This window comes from Salminus brasiliensis, chromosome 2 (assembly GCF_030463535.1).
Source record: "Salminus brasiliensis chromosome 2, fSalBra1.hap2, whole genome shotgun sequence".
Classification (NCBI taxonomy): Eukaryota; Metazoa; Chordata; class Actinopteri; order Characiformes; family Bryconidae; genus Salminus; species Salminus brasiliensis.
The window spans coordinates 57,699,230-57,716,660 of NC_132879.1; the positions used below are offsets into that span (position 1 = coordinate 57,699,230).

The 17,431-nt window shown below is 36.1% G+C and overlaps 1 protein-coding gene and 1 long non-coding RNA gene across 4 annotated transcripts in view; one reads left to right on the top strand and one right to left on the bottom strand.

Annotated features, from left to right (window-relative positions):
• Positions 1–86: 86 nt before the first annotated feature.
• Positions 87–17,431, bottom strand: part of LOC140549543 (zinc-alpha-2-glycoprotein-like) — a 30,908-nt gene continuing 13,563 nt past the window's right edge. Inside the window, exons 1-12 of one of the 3 annotated variants that reach the window (XM_072673272.1) lie at positions 10,817–10,939; positions 7,412–7,675; positions 6,807–7,094; positions 5,630–5,917; positions 5,081–5,197; positions 4,372–4,410; positions 3,738–3,785; positions 3,134–3,187; positions 2,609–2,659; positions 2,106–2,144; positions 1,268–1,336; positions 87–796 (exon numbers count right to left, since the gene is read on the bottom strand). In XM_072673272.1, coding sequence (XP_072529373.1) covers positions 780–796; positions 1,268–1,336; positions 2,106–2,144; positions 2,609–2,659; positions 3,134–3,187; positions 3,738–3,785; positions 4,372–4,410; positions 5,081–5,197; positions 5,630–5,917; positions 6,807–7,094; positions 7,412–7,675; positions 10,817–10,874 — 1,332 coding nt within the window. In that variant the 5' untranslated portion in view covers positions 10,875–10,939 and the 3' untranslated portion in view covers positions 87–779. Of the gene's footprint in view, positions 797–1,267; positions 1,337–2,105; positions 2,145–2,608; positions 2,660–3,133; positions 3,188–3,737; positions 3,786–4,371; positions 4,411–5,080; positions 5,198–5,629; positions 5,918–6,806; positions 7,095–7,411; positions 7,676–10,816; positions 10,940–17,431 lie in introns of those variants that run through there. The other 2 variants (XM_072673273.1, XM_072673274.1) reach the window with 2 other exon arrangements.
• Positions 12,955–14,165, top strand: LOC140550180 (uncharacterized). The gene is made up of 3 exons (XR_011979057.1): positions 12,955–13,024; positions 13,394–13,459; positions 13,632–14,165. It is a non-coding gene; the product is annotated as an uncharacterized lncRNA (long non-coding RNA).

Consider the following 17,431-nt stretch of genomic DNA (forward strand, 5'->3'; position numbering starts at 1 on the left):
GTACTGCATGTATAAATGTGATCATGATATTTAATCAAATTTTATAAAAAAAATGATAAAAAACGATTGTACAATTGTAATATCGTCATAGCTAAAATTAAACACATTCTTACAAATAAAATTATATTTATTAAAAAAAACATAAAAAAACATTAAAACATGACGGGCACAGATGGACTATGGCGTTTGTATTTTTTCCATCTGTGCAGTGAACACAGACATACACACCAGTGAACACACACAGTGGACAGTGAGCATACGTGCCCGGAGCAGAGAGGGTGAAGGGCCTTGCTCAAGGGCCCAACAGTGGCAGCTTGCAGAGCCCAGGTATCGAACCCACCACCCTGTTATCAATAACCCAGAGCTCCAACCAAGTAAACCAAGTTTACAAAAATGATTTAATTAATATGAAAACACAATCACAGAATGGATGTCAGAGGGTCCTCTGGAAGCCTGGCCATCCACAAGGGTCAGGAACCATTAGAAGTACATCTCCTCCATGCTCCACTGACTGTAATAAGGAGAATAGCATCTCCAGTCTGGAATACTGCTGGATCTTCAGTGAAGAGGACCAAGAGGACATTGTTCCCCAGAACCGTGTAACACTGCGTACCCTGAGTTATATTAGTGTAAAATCTTGTAGTGTTACTCTACCGCCTCAGTCCACATGCTCCTTTACCCTTCAGTGACGGTTCTGTGTTTCTTAGCTTGTCCAGAAATGCATGTTTAAAGAGTGTCCTTTATACAGGCTGCTACCACCATCTCCGTTCTCTGTGTAGTTAACTGGAATCATCATCTGGAAAATAGCAGAGGAGCAGAAGACGAACAAACAGACCATTAACTCCTACACTATGTTTGCATTTCTGGACAAATCAAGGCAAGGTTATACTATATAACCTTTTACAGTAATAATCCCCTACATCTCAATGCAGAGCTGCAGTGAACAGAAACAGACAGCCACTGTGTGTCATGTGGATTTAATTAACAGACAAATCATATTTCAAGTATTAATTATTTACTGTAGCTTGTCATTTCTCCTATAACAGTGTAGTAACTGGCTTAAACTGTACATCACAGACGCTGCAGTGACGCCATAGTCACCACATTCAGCCTCTACAAAACAGCAGATGTGATTTTCAAATGTGATTTTATATTTATGATAGATTAATATAAATCACCAAACACTTCCAGGTGTGTGTGAAACCACAGCACTTTTCTAATGTTCATATTTAGCGTCCAATTACAATCCAAATACACTCTCACCTACCTGTAGGAACTTGATAATACGCTGCATGTCCATTGTTGGTTGAAACTGATACTCTAGGACTTTCAGCACCTGTTAAATCCACACAATATTACAGTAAAGCACCAAATCACATTTACAGCCATTCATCCTGTTACAACCAATACACACTTCTACACATCAGCACTGTGTAGTTACTACATCTTCTATCTTTAAGAACATTAACACAAACAAAAGCAGAGATGCATCAATTCAGAGTACTGTATCACAGTAAACTGTACATATTATATTATGGCTGGTATGCTAGCATGTGGCTAGTGTGTCATGCCATATTTACACTAAAAGCCCTAAACTGTGGTGTGGGAACTAATGATGTTTTTGATATGATCAAATCACAGCCAGTGCTTAGTGAAGGGGCTCTTTGTAAATGTAAATGTAAACAGTACACCAAGTACGAGAAAGGCACTGTGGCGGCAGTGAAAAGGAAAGTTCCTCCAGAATTGACACTGGACAGTGATATTTCGTCCTTTTCACTTTAAATATGTTATAAATGTTTTTCTGAAATTTTCATTTTGTAAATGCCTTTTTACTGCACTCCATGTTTAAGATTCTCCGGGGATGACAGCATTTCAAAAATACAGCAATGCTCACCTAATTAGAAAATACAGTGAGCTGGACACATTTGTACTGGAAAACCAGACACTGTGTCCACTTCTTCTGAAAAGAAGCATGTTCATAGATTGCTTACGGAAAATTACTTGTCAGTTGACCAGCACTGACAGGAGTGTGTGATACCACAGTACTTCTCTGAAGTCCATTATGAACTATCAAATACAACCCCACCTTTCTACAGCAAAATTACCATTGATGATGGGAGGTGATCCACTGGGAATTCCCGCACCTGTGAAATTACACAATATTAAAGTTATACACTCACATTTACAGACATTCGTCCTGTTACAACCAAACACAAACAAAGTTCCAGTAAACGGACTGTAAATACCATACACTGAGCTCCACTGATAAACACTAGTGGTGTTAAAATGACTGTGAACTGTGCAGTGGTCCTGAGGGATGGTTCAGTACAGAGTCTCACATTACAATGAACGGCTAGTTGTCACTCTCATTTTTAAAAAGGCACCTGTAATTTAATTATATATGTTTTCACTGTATCTGTAATGGATTACTGCCCTGTTTTTGTATCCTAATTATGTAACGCCATTACATGCATTTCCTTAGTACCCAACCCTGTTCACTTCATATACAATTAACACAATACACACTTCCAGGTGTGTGTGATACCAGAGTACTTCTCTGAAGTTCAAGATGTACATCCAAATACAATCCAAGTACAGTCCCACCCACCTGTAGAAACATTTCCATTGCTGGTGGAAGGTGAAACACTAGGGCTAATACCTGTTAAATCCACAAAATATTACAATTAAGCACAAACTCACATTTACAGTCATTCATCCTGTTACAACCAATAGACACACTTCTATACATGAACATGTGATAGTGATTTAATATAACGGTAAGTACACAAAAACTTTTGGTTTACTTAGTTGCAGGAGAAAGGCTGGAAGGCTTCTACCCACTTCCGCAGCCACAATTAGAGAAAATGATCTCATCAGCAAATTGTAAAACATGCACACTTGATTCAATTCCATCAAAACTACTAAAGAAAGAACTCCCATTAATAATCAGACCTCTTTTAACAATAGTAAACTCATCCCTTAGCTTAGGGCGTGTACCAAAGCTCTTAAATTAGCAGTGATAACACTTTTTCATCAAGAAACCAAATCTTGACCCTAGTGTAATTTCTAGGTAAGGTTGGAAACACAGGAATAGCCCCATCACACTTCAAATCATATATACAGTCCCGCCTACCTGTAGAACCATTTCCATTGCTGGTGGGAAGTGATCCACTGGGACTTCCAGCACCTGTTAAATCCACACAATTATACAGCAAAGCACCAACTTACACTAACCAACTCCTCCTAGTCCCAGCACATCCAGAAAAAATGTGTTCAGTATTCAATGTGATACAGAAAACTTAGTACATGCTTTTAGTACAAGGCTACACTATTGAAGGTTTAATGAAATGTTTTTAATTGAACACAATTGAATGTTCAGTTTAATATTAAATTCCACATCTTCCATCTTTAAAAACCCAAACAAAAACTGCTGCTAAACTTAACACTAGTGATTTTATAATTATTATAAACAGTGATTCTTAAAGATGTAACATTTCAGGGTATCAGATTACAGCACACTGTGTCATATTGTAACTGGTATGCTAGCTTGTGGCTGGTGATTAAGGCCCCTCTATCTCTCGGGCCGTACTACATCAGTATTTGCACTGTCAGATTAAATGTTTGTCAATTTTACTTCAACACATCAAACACACTTCCGGGTGTGTGTGTGATACCACAGTACATCTCTGACATTCATGATGAACATCCAAATACAATCCAGATACAGTCTCACTTACCTGCAGGAACCGGAGGAAGTCCATTGCTGGAGGGAGGACCAGAACTTCCTGCAAATGTTAAATCCACCCAATATTACAGTACAGCATCAACTTACATTTACAGTCAATCATCCTGTTACATCCAAGACACACTTCTACACATCTAATATCTAATCCAACACAAACAAAGCTTTAGTAAAACCCAGTAAAAGTGTCGTAATGAGCTTCCACTGATAAGCTAAGAGGCTGGAAGGCAAAAGTTTCACTGGACAGTGATTTTTTGTCCTTTTCACTTTAGACATTTTATCTTCTTGGATTTTTTATCCAGTTAATGCATTTTTACTGCACTCCATGTGTAAGATTCCCCAGGGATGGCAGCATTTAAAAAAAAAGACAGTGCAATGAGCTGGACCCATTTGTACTGGAAAACCAGACACTGTGTCCACTTCTTCTGAAAAGAAGCATGTTCATAGATTGCTTACGGAGAATTACTTGTCAGTTGCATATTACGGATGCTAACTGCTAGCAGTCAGTGCCTGCCTGACTTCCATTAACTGACTGACCAGCACTGACAGGAGTGTGTGAGACCACAGTACTTCTCTGAAGTCCATTATGAACTACCAAATACAACCCCACCTTTCTACAGCAACATTACCATTGATGATGGGAGGTGGTCCACTGGGAATTCCCACACCTGTGAAATCACACAATATTAAAGTTATACACTCACATTTACAGACATTCGTCCTGTTACAACCAAACACAAACAAAGCTCCAGTAAACGGACTGTAAATACCATACACTGAGCTCCACTGATAAACACTACTAGTGTTAGAATGACCCGGATATTAGGGGTCCCCAATATTAGCTACAGCCAATGGGGTGATTCGAATGTTCCTAGTTATGTGGGGCACTGTAAACTGGGAAGCTCTGTCTACTGTATTATTTTACTTATCTCATATTCCTGCAACAACACACTGTCTTACACACTGTTTCCACAGGCAGGTAATTTTGCCTTTTTCAAGATAGAATGCTTAGAACAAGTTAAATGATCTGAAAATGGAAAATGACTTTTACTAAAACAAGTATAGAAATACAAAAGTTAAACACTCAATATTCTTAAAGCAATCTTACAGTGAGATTAATGTTTATCAGACTTATGATTATTTTATGTGTTTAGGGGTATTAGTTGTATGGACTGAGTACAGTATTCTCACCAGCTTTTCCCTTAATCTTTTAATAATTACACAAACATTCATTAGAAATGAACCCTTTTTTCTTCAAAGACACAGCAGATTATGATCCTTCAGAACAGAACTACTGAAGAATAGATGGAGGATCAGTAATAAAGCAGCTCTACTTACAGATTATTCCTTTCTTTTTCAGAACCCAGAGGATCAGTCCCAGCACACACAGGGTCGTCACTACAACACCTCCAATAATTAAAGCTTTCTTGTTTGAGCAGTTATTGCAGTTTCCATCTTAAAAACACAAACAAACAAGAAGCTTCAGTAAAACTGACTGAAAATATAATACAGTATATTAAACACATTTAATTATAATGTAATAAACAGTACAGTGATTCTGATTCAGTGTATCATATTATAATAAACTGTATTATATTATATTGTGACTGATATGCTAGCTTCTGGCTAGTGTGCAGGCCATCTTCACACTGAAAGCCCCGAACAGTAGTTCTGAAAACTTCTTGGCTTCTCTACATCAGAATCTCTGTTCTCAGACCAAATGTCCTCTGAAATCAGATTTTCCCCGTATTTAGACTGAACAGACAAAGCTAACTAACACTGCTGTGCTGGAGAGCTCAGGGTTGGAGCGTTAGCTGTTCTGAAGAGTAAAAATAACAGTGTCTGTCAAACAGTGTCCACGGAAATAAATGACATGGTTATAATTACCCCAGTTCTTAATTACTGCCACATTGAGGGAGATGTGAGACACATAACAGTTGTAATCTGCTGTATAATCATCCTCCGGGATCTCCACACTCTTCCTCAGCTGGTAGGTTCCATCATCATTGGGTCTGACTCCAGAGGATGTCAGCAGATGTTCAGGCAGTGAAGTGCTGTACTTCCTCACACTCATCACCAGGTCTTTGGGGTTGAAGCCTGTGGCCATGCAGGTCAGGTTCAGCTTACTCGAGTGTCTTACAGGTGTTTTTGCAAACATATGAACAGCAGGTGGCGCTGAAGAGAAAAAGACAATAAGTGTAAATATGTTTCATTCAATTTAGCCTTTAATCAGAACACAGATCTAATAATGTGACTTTCATGAATATCTATATGAACAATACTATACTATAGTACAATACTACTATACAATACTATACAACACTAACTATATGAACTGAGCTGTTCTGACAGTAATTTCAGTAGTGAATTTATAAACGTCTGCATTATAATTGTTACAAATTGTAACTAAATATTTATGCATGTGCATTAAACTATGCTACATTATATTTGTGTGTATCGTGAATAAAATGTATAAAATCAACACAAATACTTTTTCAGTTCACTTCCTTTAGACTAGATTAAATTTATGTGGAAATGATTAACACATTTAAATTAATGAAATGTACAACATTGAAACTGATATTATTATTTATATTTTTATTACGGTGCTATCAAATACAACAACAACAACAACAACAACGTTATTTTGATAATGTTTCCTAACCAACTTTTCTTTAAAACGTTTACCAGCACAAACGTAAGGGTGGGCTCATTATTCAATATTATCACTGTATTCGGAAAAAGAATTAAATATAAAAAATGGACTCTATCTATGTTATTGTATAATCTACTAATGAGACTAAAGCTGAGGGCGGGGCATGATGTAGAGAGTGGGGTGTCGTTTGCCGCAGGTTGTAAACTGAAAACTAGGCAACTAAATTACATCAACCAGATATCTGTTCTTCACAACACACAGTTTTTGCTTTGTTATTTTACAGGTCTGGGATGTGTTACACATCCACACCAATAACTACTAATAAAAAATAACTACTAGAAAAAAGAAAAGGTAGAAAAATGATGACGATAATAAATGAATTAATATTTTAAGTATTCAGATACTCACTCTGTCTTGGTTTGCTGTCAGTAGTATTGTACTGTAAATACATCTTCAGCATCTCCTCACACTGCTCACATTTCTTAACAGCAATCCCATGATAGTCAGATTTCCACTTCTCCTCCTTCTCTCTGTTCTTCTGCTCCTCTGAGGTCGACCATGTCTGAGAGCTGCAGTTAAAACTAATCAGATCTTCTCCATCGTAGGCGTAATCATTAATACTGTTTAAAAGAGTCACAGAGCCGTCAGGATGTCCTTCACCCTCACAGCCGTGCCTCCACTGAAGAACATGACCATCTGAAATGAGGAACAGATTCAGTTCAACACAGATCTTCAGACACATCTTCAAACACCTCAGCTGAAGTCGGAGTCATATACAGACATTCCCGCTGACACCAAACAGATCCAGTGTTTTTATCTAAATAATCAATTAAATTGCAGGTAGTTAACTGAACTAAGTTCATACCAAATTTCAGTATAACACTGTATAAGCTATACTGCAAACGCAACCGCAATGGTTAAATATCTTACTTTTATAGATCTGGTTTCTATAGAAGAAAATGAATGGCATTGCAGGATATTCCAGAAGAACCTGTGAAAACAGTGTTTCTCACCTGACTTATTGTGTCTGAACTCATTCATTAGTCTGTTGATGAGCTTATTTATCCATTGTCCATCAAACTTCAGCTTCTCAGTGCCTGAATTCCAATCCGACTCTGAAATCCTCTGCATCCAGCCCTCTTTACGACTCCTGCTCTCATCTGAACTGTTGTAGAAGTCAATCTGTTTGTGGTTCAGCAGCGTCACAGCAGTGGAGCTGTAGATGTTGTCAGTGTGACTGGACTGAATAGTGTAGAGGTAGTTCAGAGAGTGTTTCTCTGTGGAGAATCAGAGGAGTAAAACAGGGTGTTAATGAATGTCTGAGCCCTTAGAGGGACGGTAGTAAATAATGTGTTGGTTACTTTCATGGAAATTTTAAGTGTAGACAGAGCAAAAGCACTGAACACCTGATTGTAAAGTAGAAATTTAATAATGTTTATTTAAACTGAACAAAACATTTGTATTACAAATACAAAATACAAGTATTACTAATGAAATAATAACTGAAAAAATTGAATTTTTTTAACTTAGTTTTTTTTTTTTTTTTACTTCTACTAGTATTTAAAAACGTATTTTATTAGGAAACTGTATCAGCATCTACTATAAATCAGTATCTATTATAAATAATATAGTATACATAAACAATGTATTGAAAATGATTCAGTATTTACATGAAATTATTCAGTACAATATAGATTTATTTATCTACAATAATAGTACTCACTGCTGATTATTCAGTAACTGCTATAAATTAATCAGTATCTACAATATAGATTTATTTATCTACAATAATAGTACTCACTACTGATTATTCAGTAACTGCTATAAATTAATTAGTATCTACAATATAGATTTATTTATCTACAATAATAGTACTCACTACTGATTATTCAGTAACTGCTATAAATTAATCAGTATCTACAATATAGATTTATTTATCTACAATAATAGTATTCACTACTGATTATTCAGTAACTGCTATAAATTAATCAGTATCTACAATATAGATTTATTTATCTACAATAATAGTACTCACTACTGATTATTCAGTAACTGCTATAAATTAATCAGTATCTACAATATAGATTTACTTATCTACAATAATAGTACTCACTACTGATTATTCAGTAACTGCTATAAATTAATCAGTATCTACAATATAGATTTATTTATCTACAATAATAGTATTCACTACTGATTATTCAGTAACTGCTATAAATTAATCAGTATCTACAATATAGATTTATTTATCTACAATAATAGTACTCACTACTGATTATTCAGTAACTGCTATAAATTAATCAGTATCTACAATATAGATTTATTTATCTACAATAATAGTACTCACTACTGATTATTCAGTAACTGCTATAAATTAATCAGTATCTACAATATAGGTTTATTTATCTACAATAATAGTACTCACTACTGATTATTCAGTAACTGCTATAAATTAATCAGTATCTACAATATAGATTTATTTATCTACAATAATAGTATTCACTGCTGATTATTCAGTAACTGCTATAAATTAATCAGCATCTACAATATAGATTTATTTATCTACAATAATAGTACTCACTGCTGATTATTCAGTAACTGCTATAAATTAATCAGCATCTACAATATAGATTTATTTATCTACAATAATAGTACTCACTACTGATTATTCAGTAACTGCTATAAATTAATCAGTATCTACAATATAGATTTATTTATCTACAATAATAGTACTCACTACTGATTATTCAGTAACTGCTATAAATTAATCAGTATCTACAATATAGATTTACTTATCTACAATAATAGTACTCACTACTGATTATTCAGTAACTGCTATAAATTAATCAGTATCTACAATATAGATTTATTTATCTACAATAATAGTATTCACTACTGATTATTCAGTAACTGCTATAAATTAATCAGTATCTACAATATAGATTTATTTATCTACAATAATAGTACTCACTACTGATTATTCAGTAACTGCTATAAATTAATCAGTATCTACAATATAGATTTATTTATCTACAATAATAGTACTCACTACTGATTATTCAGTAACTGCTATAAATTAATCAGTATCTACAATATAGGTTTATTTATCTACAATAATAGTACTCACTACTGATTATTCAGTAACTGCTATAAATTAATCAGTATCTACAATATAGATTTATTTATCTACAATAATAGTACTCACTACTGATTATTCAGTAACTGCTATAAATTAATCAGTATCTACAATATAGATTTATTTATCTACAATAATAGTACTCACTACTGATTATTCAGTAACTGCTATAAATTAATCAGTATCTACAATATAGGTTTATTTATCTACAATAATAGTACTCACTACTGATTATTCAGTAACTGCTATAAATTAATCAGTATCTACAATATAGATTTATTTATCTACAATAATAGTATTCACTACTGATTATTCAGTAACTGCTATAAATTAATCAGCATCTACAATATAGATTTATTTATCTACAATAATAGTACTCACTGCTGATTATTCAGTAACTGCTATAAATTAATCAGCATCTACAATATAGATTTATTTATCTACAATAATAGTATTCACTACTGATTATTCAGTAACTGCTATAAATTAATCAGCATCTACAATATAGGTTTATTTATCTACAATAATAGTACTCACTACTGATTATTCAGTAACTGCTATAAATTAATCAGTATCTACAATATAGGTTTATTTATCTACAATAATAGTACTCACTACTGATTATTCAGTAACTGCTATAAATTAATCAGCATCTACAATATAGATTTATTTATCTACAATAATAGTATTCACTACTGATTATTCAGTAACTGCTATAAATTAATCAGTATCTACAATATAGGTTTATTTATCTACAATAATAGTACTCACTGCTGATTATTCAGTAACTGCTATAACAGTAATAACAGTAAATACATTATGTTGTGTTGTGTTATAGGAATAAATCTACATACAGAAACACATTAAATCAATAAAGTGAACCAATACTCAAAGACTGAACTGAATCTTCAAATAAATAGATTTTTTAATAATTTTGTAATACTAAATGTAATTGTTTGTGTGATGAGTTACATCACAGCCAAAACATTAGAGCCAAAACATTAGAGCTAGTTAGAACTTCAGGATCGAGAGAAAGTTCTGGATTTGATCAGAAGTCTGGGTCCATATGATCAGCAGATACATTCTGGGAGTAGGTGCTAGTCCATTTACTAAGTAAGGGAGGTTAGTTCTGTGAGGTCAGTATCAGGGAGGACAGTTTTGTAAACTGAAATGAATATAGTAGATATCTGACAGTACAGGTTGCAGTGGGTGGAATCATGCTTGCTATTCAACTTCTTTCTCAGACTGTTACTAAAGTGAAACATCTCAAACCAGCTCTTACCTCCAACCACATTGAGGAGAAAGCTGAAGAGCAGAAGAGCTGCAGATGAAGTCCTCATTATCTTCTCATATTCATTCTATTACATAAATAATCCCTTTATCGAGAGGAAAAACTGCGGAGAGGTAAAGACCCTGGAGTGTCGAACACAAGCTGAATGAGTGCAATGAGTCGACTCTTCTATCTAGCTCTTTTAGGTGAGCGCTGAGAGTCGATTCCTGTTTCCGGTTCTTCTGGTAAATAAGGTTCATTACTGATTCTTATGGTAGGGGCTGTCTGGTGTTTATTTACGTAATGTTTAACAAACAGATGTACAGAGATCGATTACAGGGCAAGCTTCATTACTTTAGATGATTTTACAACAACTGGAGAAGGTGCTGAGCGAGTCGAGCTGAAAGAGTCGATTCATACGGGTGAGCAAACAGAACTGACTCACTGAAGAGATTCATACTGTAGCCTTCGCCCCATCACGTGTGTCCTGTGGTTTCTTCCCAGATGTTTAATTCTGAGTAACAGCTAAATTTTCTTGTATCGCTTCCAGGTGGATCAGTTTGCTGAGTCACTCTCTCCAGTACTGACTGTTTAACCAGCACAGTAACACAGGCTGAGTCTGTACTGCAGGACAGTGTGTTGGTCAGGCTGGTTTCTGGACTAAGTCTATGTATTTTTGTTAGGATTGTTTAGGTTAGATAGCTGTAATATTTAAGGAAGCTGATCATTTGTTTACTATTTAGGCATTAGCCCACACACAAAGCTTGTAGCCCCCCCATAACCATACACTCCTCACCTTCTACCATTTTTATATTTTAATTCAAACACAAACTAACATAAGAAACAAACACACCAGATCCTAACAAGCCAAGCAACACACAGTGACCTGTCCTATAACACACACGTGCACAAGACCAGACAGGGACCACTGAATCAAAGGGACCCCTAAACAGACCAACAAGGAGCGCCTGAGACTAACGAGAGGGCAGGGCTACAAAGGAGGCACAGGAAGGAAATCAGGACCAGGACGTGCACACACAGCGTCACTTCAAGACTTTACCACTGCAGCTTCTGTCTGGCTGGTCTCCCTTTGCGCACCATCAGACCCCTGCAGTTAATCCAGAACACAGTGCCACGGGTCGTCTTCAACGTTTCTAACTTCAGCCATAATGTTCAGCTCCTCCTCCTCTGCTGCTGTGTTCTCTCTTCACTGTAGCTTCCTGTAGCTGCTGCCCAGGTCATCAGATTCAACCCCTGACTCTGGCCTACAAAGCCAAGACTGGACCAGCCGGCCCCTCCGTACTTGATGGCGATGGTCAAAAGCCTGATCTGCACCAAGAGCCCTTCCAGCTTCAAGTACGGCTCGGCTCGGCCCACCATCCTTTAAGATCCACAGAAGACGAGCGTCCAGACTTTTTACTGTCCTGTACCGAAGTGGAGGAACGAACTTCCCCTGGGTGTCTGAACAGCAGAGTCCAACACTCACTGTCCTCAAACCCAGACTGAAGACCCTCCTCTTCTGAGAGTACTCAGGTGAAGAGTAGAGTATTATGGTCTCTATACTGACTTGTGTTTAGTAGAGTCTAAGATTAGAGGATCTTTGAATTTCAGTATATATAAACTAGCTGAGGTTCTTCTTCACTAAACAGTGAAGCACGTCTGTAAGTCGCTCTGCTAAACGCCATAAATGTAAATAATTATGCAACAGTTTCAATCTTTAGTCTTGCACTACAAATTCCAGGCTAATGTAGCACTAGCTAGCTAGCTCACAGACGCTGTTTTTCGTCTGTTAGCATGTTAACTCTGTAGTAGTAATCTGCATGCATAACTCACACTCGACTCAAACCAGGCCATTTCATAGTGCCACATAAAGTTGGATCCACTTAAACACTTAAAGAAGTCTGTCTGAGACTGTTCGGCCCTGCAGTGGAAACTAAAGAGTGATTAGAAAAGTATAAAAGAGAATCCAGAGTTTCATGAAAAGAACACCTCTCCAACTGTTAAGCACAAGGTGGCTCCATCATGCTTCAGGCTTGTGTTGGAGCCAGTGGCACGGCTGATGTGTTGAAACTATGAGCCTTGTATTTCCTCTTCCAGTCAAACTTCCAGTGAAGTTACAATGTTTTGGCTGTTTGTTTGTTTGTTTGTTTTCAGACCAGGACAATGGTGATGAGACAGCAGAAAATAACGGGACACCTTTACGACCTACAGATACATCTGGTGAGTTTGTGATACTGCAGCTTTCTTCTTCAAGAACAAAGATCAAACAAAAACAAAGCACCAGCTTCAACTGACAAACACTATTGATTACACATGATATGAGACTGTAACCAGTGCAGCGATTCTCAGGGATGTAACAGTTCATCCATTATATTCTGATTGTCATGGATGTGAGCCAAGGTAGTAGGGGTAGATGGAACAGGCAAACATAAGCATTAGCATTCCCAGCTAGCATACAGGCCAGGGTGATGTCCATAAGGGTCCTTTTGGTGGAACGAACTTCCTCTACTGTGTTGAAACTATGAGCCTCATATTTCCTCTTCCAATCAAACTTAAAGTTACAGTGTTTTGGCTGTTTGTTTTTTTCAGACCAGGACAACAATGTTGAGACAGCAGACATTAATGGGACACCTTCACAACCTACAGATAAAGTCGGTGAGTTTGAGATGTCCCTGCAACTTTCTTTTACATTATATATATATATTCTGATTGTCACGGATGTGAGCCACAGTAGTAGGGGTAGATGGAAGCAGACAGGAGGGAAGGAAACTTCAGTTACTGCCTAACTTGTACTACATTTATAATAACCCTCTTTTTTCTTTTTTAGAGAGAGAGGACCTACTGGGTTTACAGAAGGAATTAGACACGGCTTGATTACATCTTACTTCTCCAGCTTTCTGAAACCCAGCTGTAGTAAATGTCTGCTACGACCCACATTTCACAGTAACCCAGGATTCGAGAAACGGCAGCAGATGAGTGTTTTAAGTGAGGCAGTATTTTTGATTTCTGTATTTTGTATTTCTGTATTGTCTGAGTTGCATAGAGTTGCCCCTCCTCCCTACGCTGATCATAAACTAGAGGAAAATAGGTAGCTCCTATGGCATCATTCCAAGAGGCCTTTTAGTACGTTTATTATTCAGAGTGAATTTGGCTAACAATCTGTAGGCTAACAAACATATGGCACACACAAGTCTGGTTCTCAAACAGCCAGGTTCATCAAATCAAGCCTAACCTACAAATCAAAAGCCTGGGATGCAGGGCTAGAGCTAAAGGCTAAGTAGTCGAAGCTACACTCAGTATCCTACAGGCTAGATTAGGGTTGGGCAGGATAGCGGTAATACTGTATACCGCGGTATTTAAAAATCATCCATATACCGCGGTATTTTCCTTGCCACTGGGGGTCTTAGGTTTTCATGTTGTTGATTTCCTGTATTTTTACTGATTGTGTAAATCTGCTTTGTGACGACACCAGTTATAAAAAGCGCTATACACACAAATTTGATTTGATATCTCAAACTAAGGACGGTATCTCAAAATGATGACATGTCTGATGTGGCACATTTCGGTTTAGTGTCTCTATACATGGCTAAATAAGCTCATTCCCCAATGTGCATTTAAGAGAGACACAGGTTGGGGGCGCTGTGGAAGATCACTGATTGGTCATGTCTCTGAAAACAGGTGGGAAATAAACCAAAGCCCACCATAGTTGTTAAGTAACAACACACTGAATTTCTGGATTTCAGCTGTGGCTGAAAACAGTGGAAATCCCTCCTAAGACCATTCACTCAGGTATGAGAGGCCTCACCTGTTTATCCTCTAACAGGTGAGATCTTAGCCTCTGTTAGCTGCAATACGCTCTGTGCTGAGGTGTTTAGCCTTTAGATAGTGATGATTTCATGTATATTTAGCTGCACTGTACCACCTCTTCTGAATCGATGAATCCCGTCACACACCCCACAGGGATTTGTAGTCCTAGCATCCTCAGGAGCCTGATGTTACTACCACCTTAAACATGCAGGGTGACTGAGGTGCAGTATTGGTGGTCAGAAGCCCATTCTCCTCAATGCTATGATGCAGTATTCAGCATGTAGTGTGGTACAAGTGTCAGCAGAGTGTTTTTTTTAATAAAACAAGTTAAACCCATGTGTTAAATGGGTCTGTCTGGTGTTATTGATTTTAAATATTTGTTAAATTATGGTAACTTTGTGTGGTTTCTCTGAAAATAGCATGACAGAAGAGGTGATTTCTTTTATTTAGTAATTTAAGATCAACAATTTCTGTTGATTGTATCTTATTGCTCGTATGACACATTTTAAAATATTTACATTATGGAGAAATGTAAACAAGACAATGACTGAAACATGAAACAATGACTGCGCAGGTGTCCCAATACTTTTGTCCATATAATACATATGTAAATAACAGAATGCTATAATTATATATATATATACATTTCACCACAAATAAGGTTTATATATGGGACATTTCTCTCTGCTGATTGGCCAGGGCTTCTTTGAATTCTGGCATGAACTCCATTTCAGATCTTCATGTTCTTCAGTGGAGACACGGCTGTGAGATCGATGACTCCAGTGGAGCAGTGAAGTTTGTGAGAGGCATTGATGAGTACAGCTACGACGGCTCAGAGTTCCTCTCCTTCGATGATGAAAACATGCGCTGGATTGCTCCAGTTCCAGAAGCAACACCAACTAAACAGAAATGGGATGATGTGGCCATAAGTCTCCATAAGCGCTGATCTACCAGCAGTCTAGCAGACTACCTTCTCCTGTGTATTATTCATTATTATTATTATTATTATTATTACAATTATGATTCTGTATTATTCATTATTATTATTATTATTATTATTAGGATTATTATTATTATTATTATGATTTAAATTATTGTTTTAATCTATATATCTAATCTTATACAGTAGCTAGTTTTACAGCAGCCTTCAGTCTCTTTAGTGTTTTTCTCATTTTCTTTTCTTTTCTTTTTGGCTCCTGACAGAAGTCTGACTCTTGCACTGTATATTTCAGAGAACTTATACTGGATATTAATGTTATTAGAACTTCATACTGGATATTAATGTTATTAGAGCTTCATTCTGGATATTAATGTTATTAGAACTTCATACTGGATATTAATTCTATTAGAACTTCATACTGGATATTAATGTTATTAGAGCTTCATACTGGATATTAATGTTATTAGAACTTAATTCTGGATATTAATTCTATTAGAACTTCATACTGGATATTACTGTTATTAGAACTTCATACTTGATATTAATGTCATTAGAGCTTCATACTGGATATTAATGTTATTAGAGCTTCATACTGGATATTAATGTTATTAGAACTTAATTCTGGATATTAATTCTATTAGAACTTAATTCTGGATATTAATGTTCTTAGAACTTCATACTGAATATTAATGTTAATAGAACTTACTGATATGGTATTGGTGCAACACTACTACTACTACTACTAATAATAATAATAATAATAATAATAATGCATAGAAATAGAGAAGAAATTATGATAATAATAGGTTGCTAATGGCAAATATCTAAATACTCACACTGGCCTGGTCTGATATAAGTAGTACTGTATTGTACTGTACTGCACATTCAGCATCTCCTCACACTCCTTTTGTTTCCCAACAGCACTTCCATGATGGTCAGAATTCCACTTCTCATCCCTCTCTCTGTTCTTCTGCTTCTCTAAGGGGACAACCACTTCTGAGAGGTCCAGTTAAAATAAATACATTCATTAGTGCTGCTTAAAACACTTAAGCTGACCACACACACTTATACACTGATCAGCCATAATGTTCAGCTCCTCCTCTGCTGCTGTGTTCTCTCTTCACTGTAGCTTCCTGTAGCTGCTGTAAGCAGTGCTGTAAGTCTCTCTGGAGAAGAGCGTCTGCTAAAGGCCTTAAATGTAAATCATATAAGCATTAAGACTGTCACTGTGTCTAATAACATTTTAAAGCTTTCTTAACGAATCATAGATTTGACAGAGATGTAATGTATTATTACTATGGATTGTTATTATAGCAAACTTAGCAAATTATTATTCTGTATTATTCATTATTATTATGATTATGATTATTATTATTATTTAAAATATTGTTTTAATCTATATATCTAATCTTATACAGTAGCTAGTTTTACAGCAGCCTTCAGTCTCTTTAGTGTTTTTCTCATTTTCTTTTCTTTCCTTTTTGGCTCCTGACAGATGTCTGACTCTAGCACTGCATATTTCTCAAGTCCCACAAGAGGGCACTCTGCAAAAGCCTGGACTGTGACCACGGCCATGGGGTCACTGTCCCTGCTTATAGCTATAAACTATATCATAGAGTGATATACAGTCTATAATATAGAGTCTATAACAGTACAGCAGAATTGTTTCCATATTATAGAGTAATATAGACTCTAGTAGAGTTATCTGTATATTATGGATTTGTCTCCATAGTACAGTGATAGAGTATATAATAATATAGTAATATAGGCTCTATACTAGAGTGTATATATAATAATATAATAATATACTATATACTCTATAATACTGTATAAAAGTACAGACAGAGGACAGTGGAATTGTCTCCATAGAGTACTGCTGT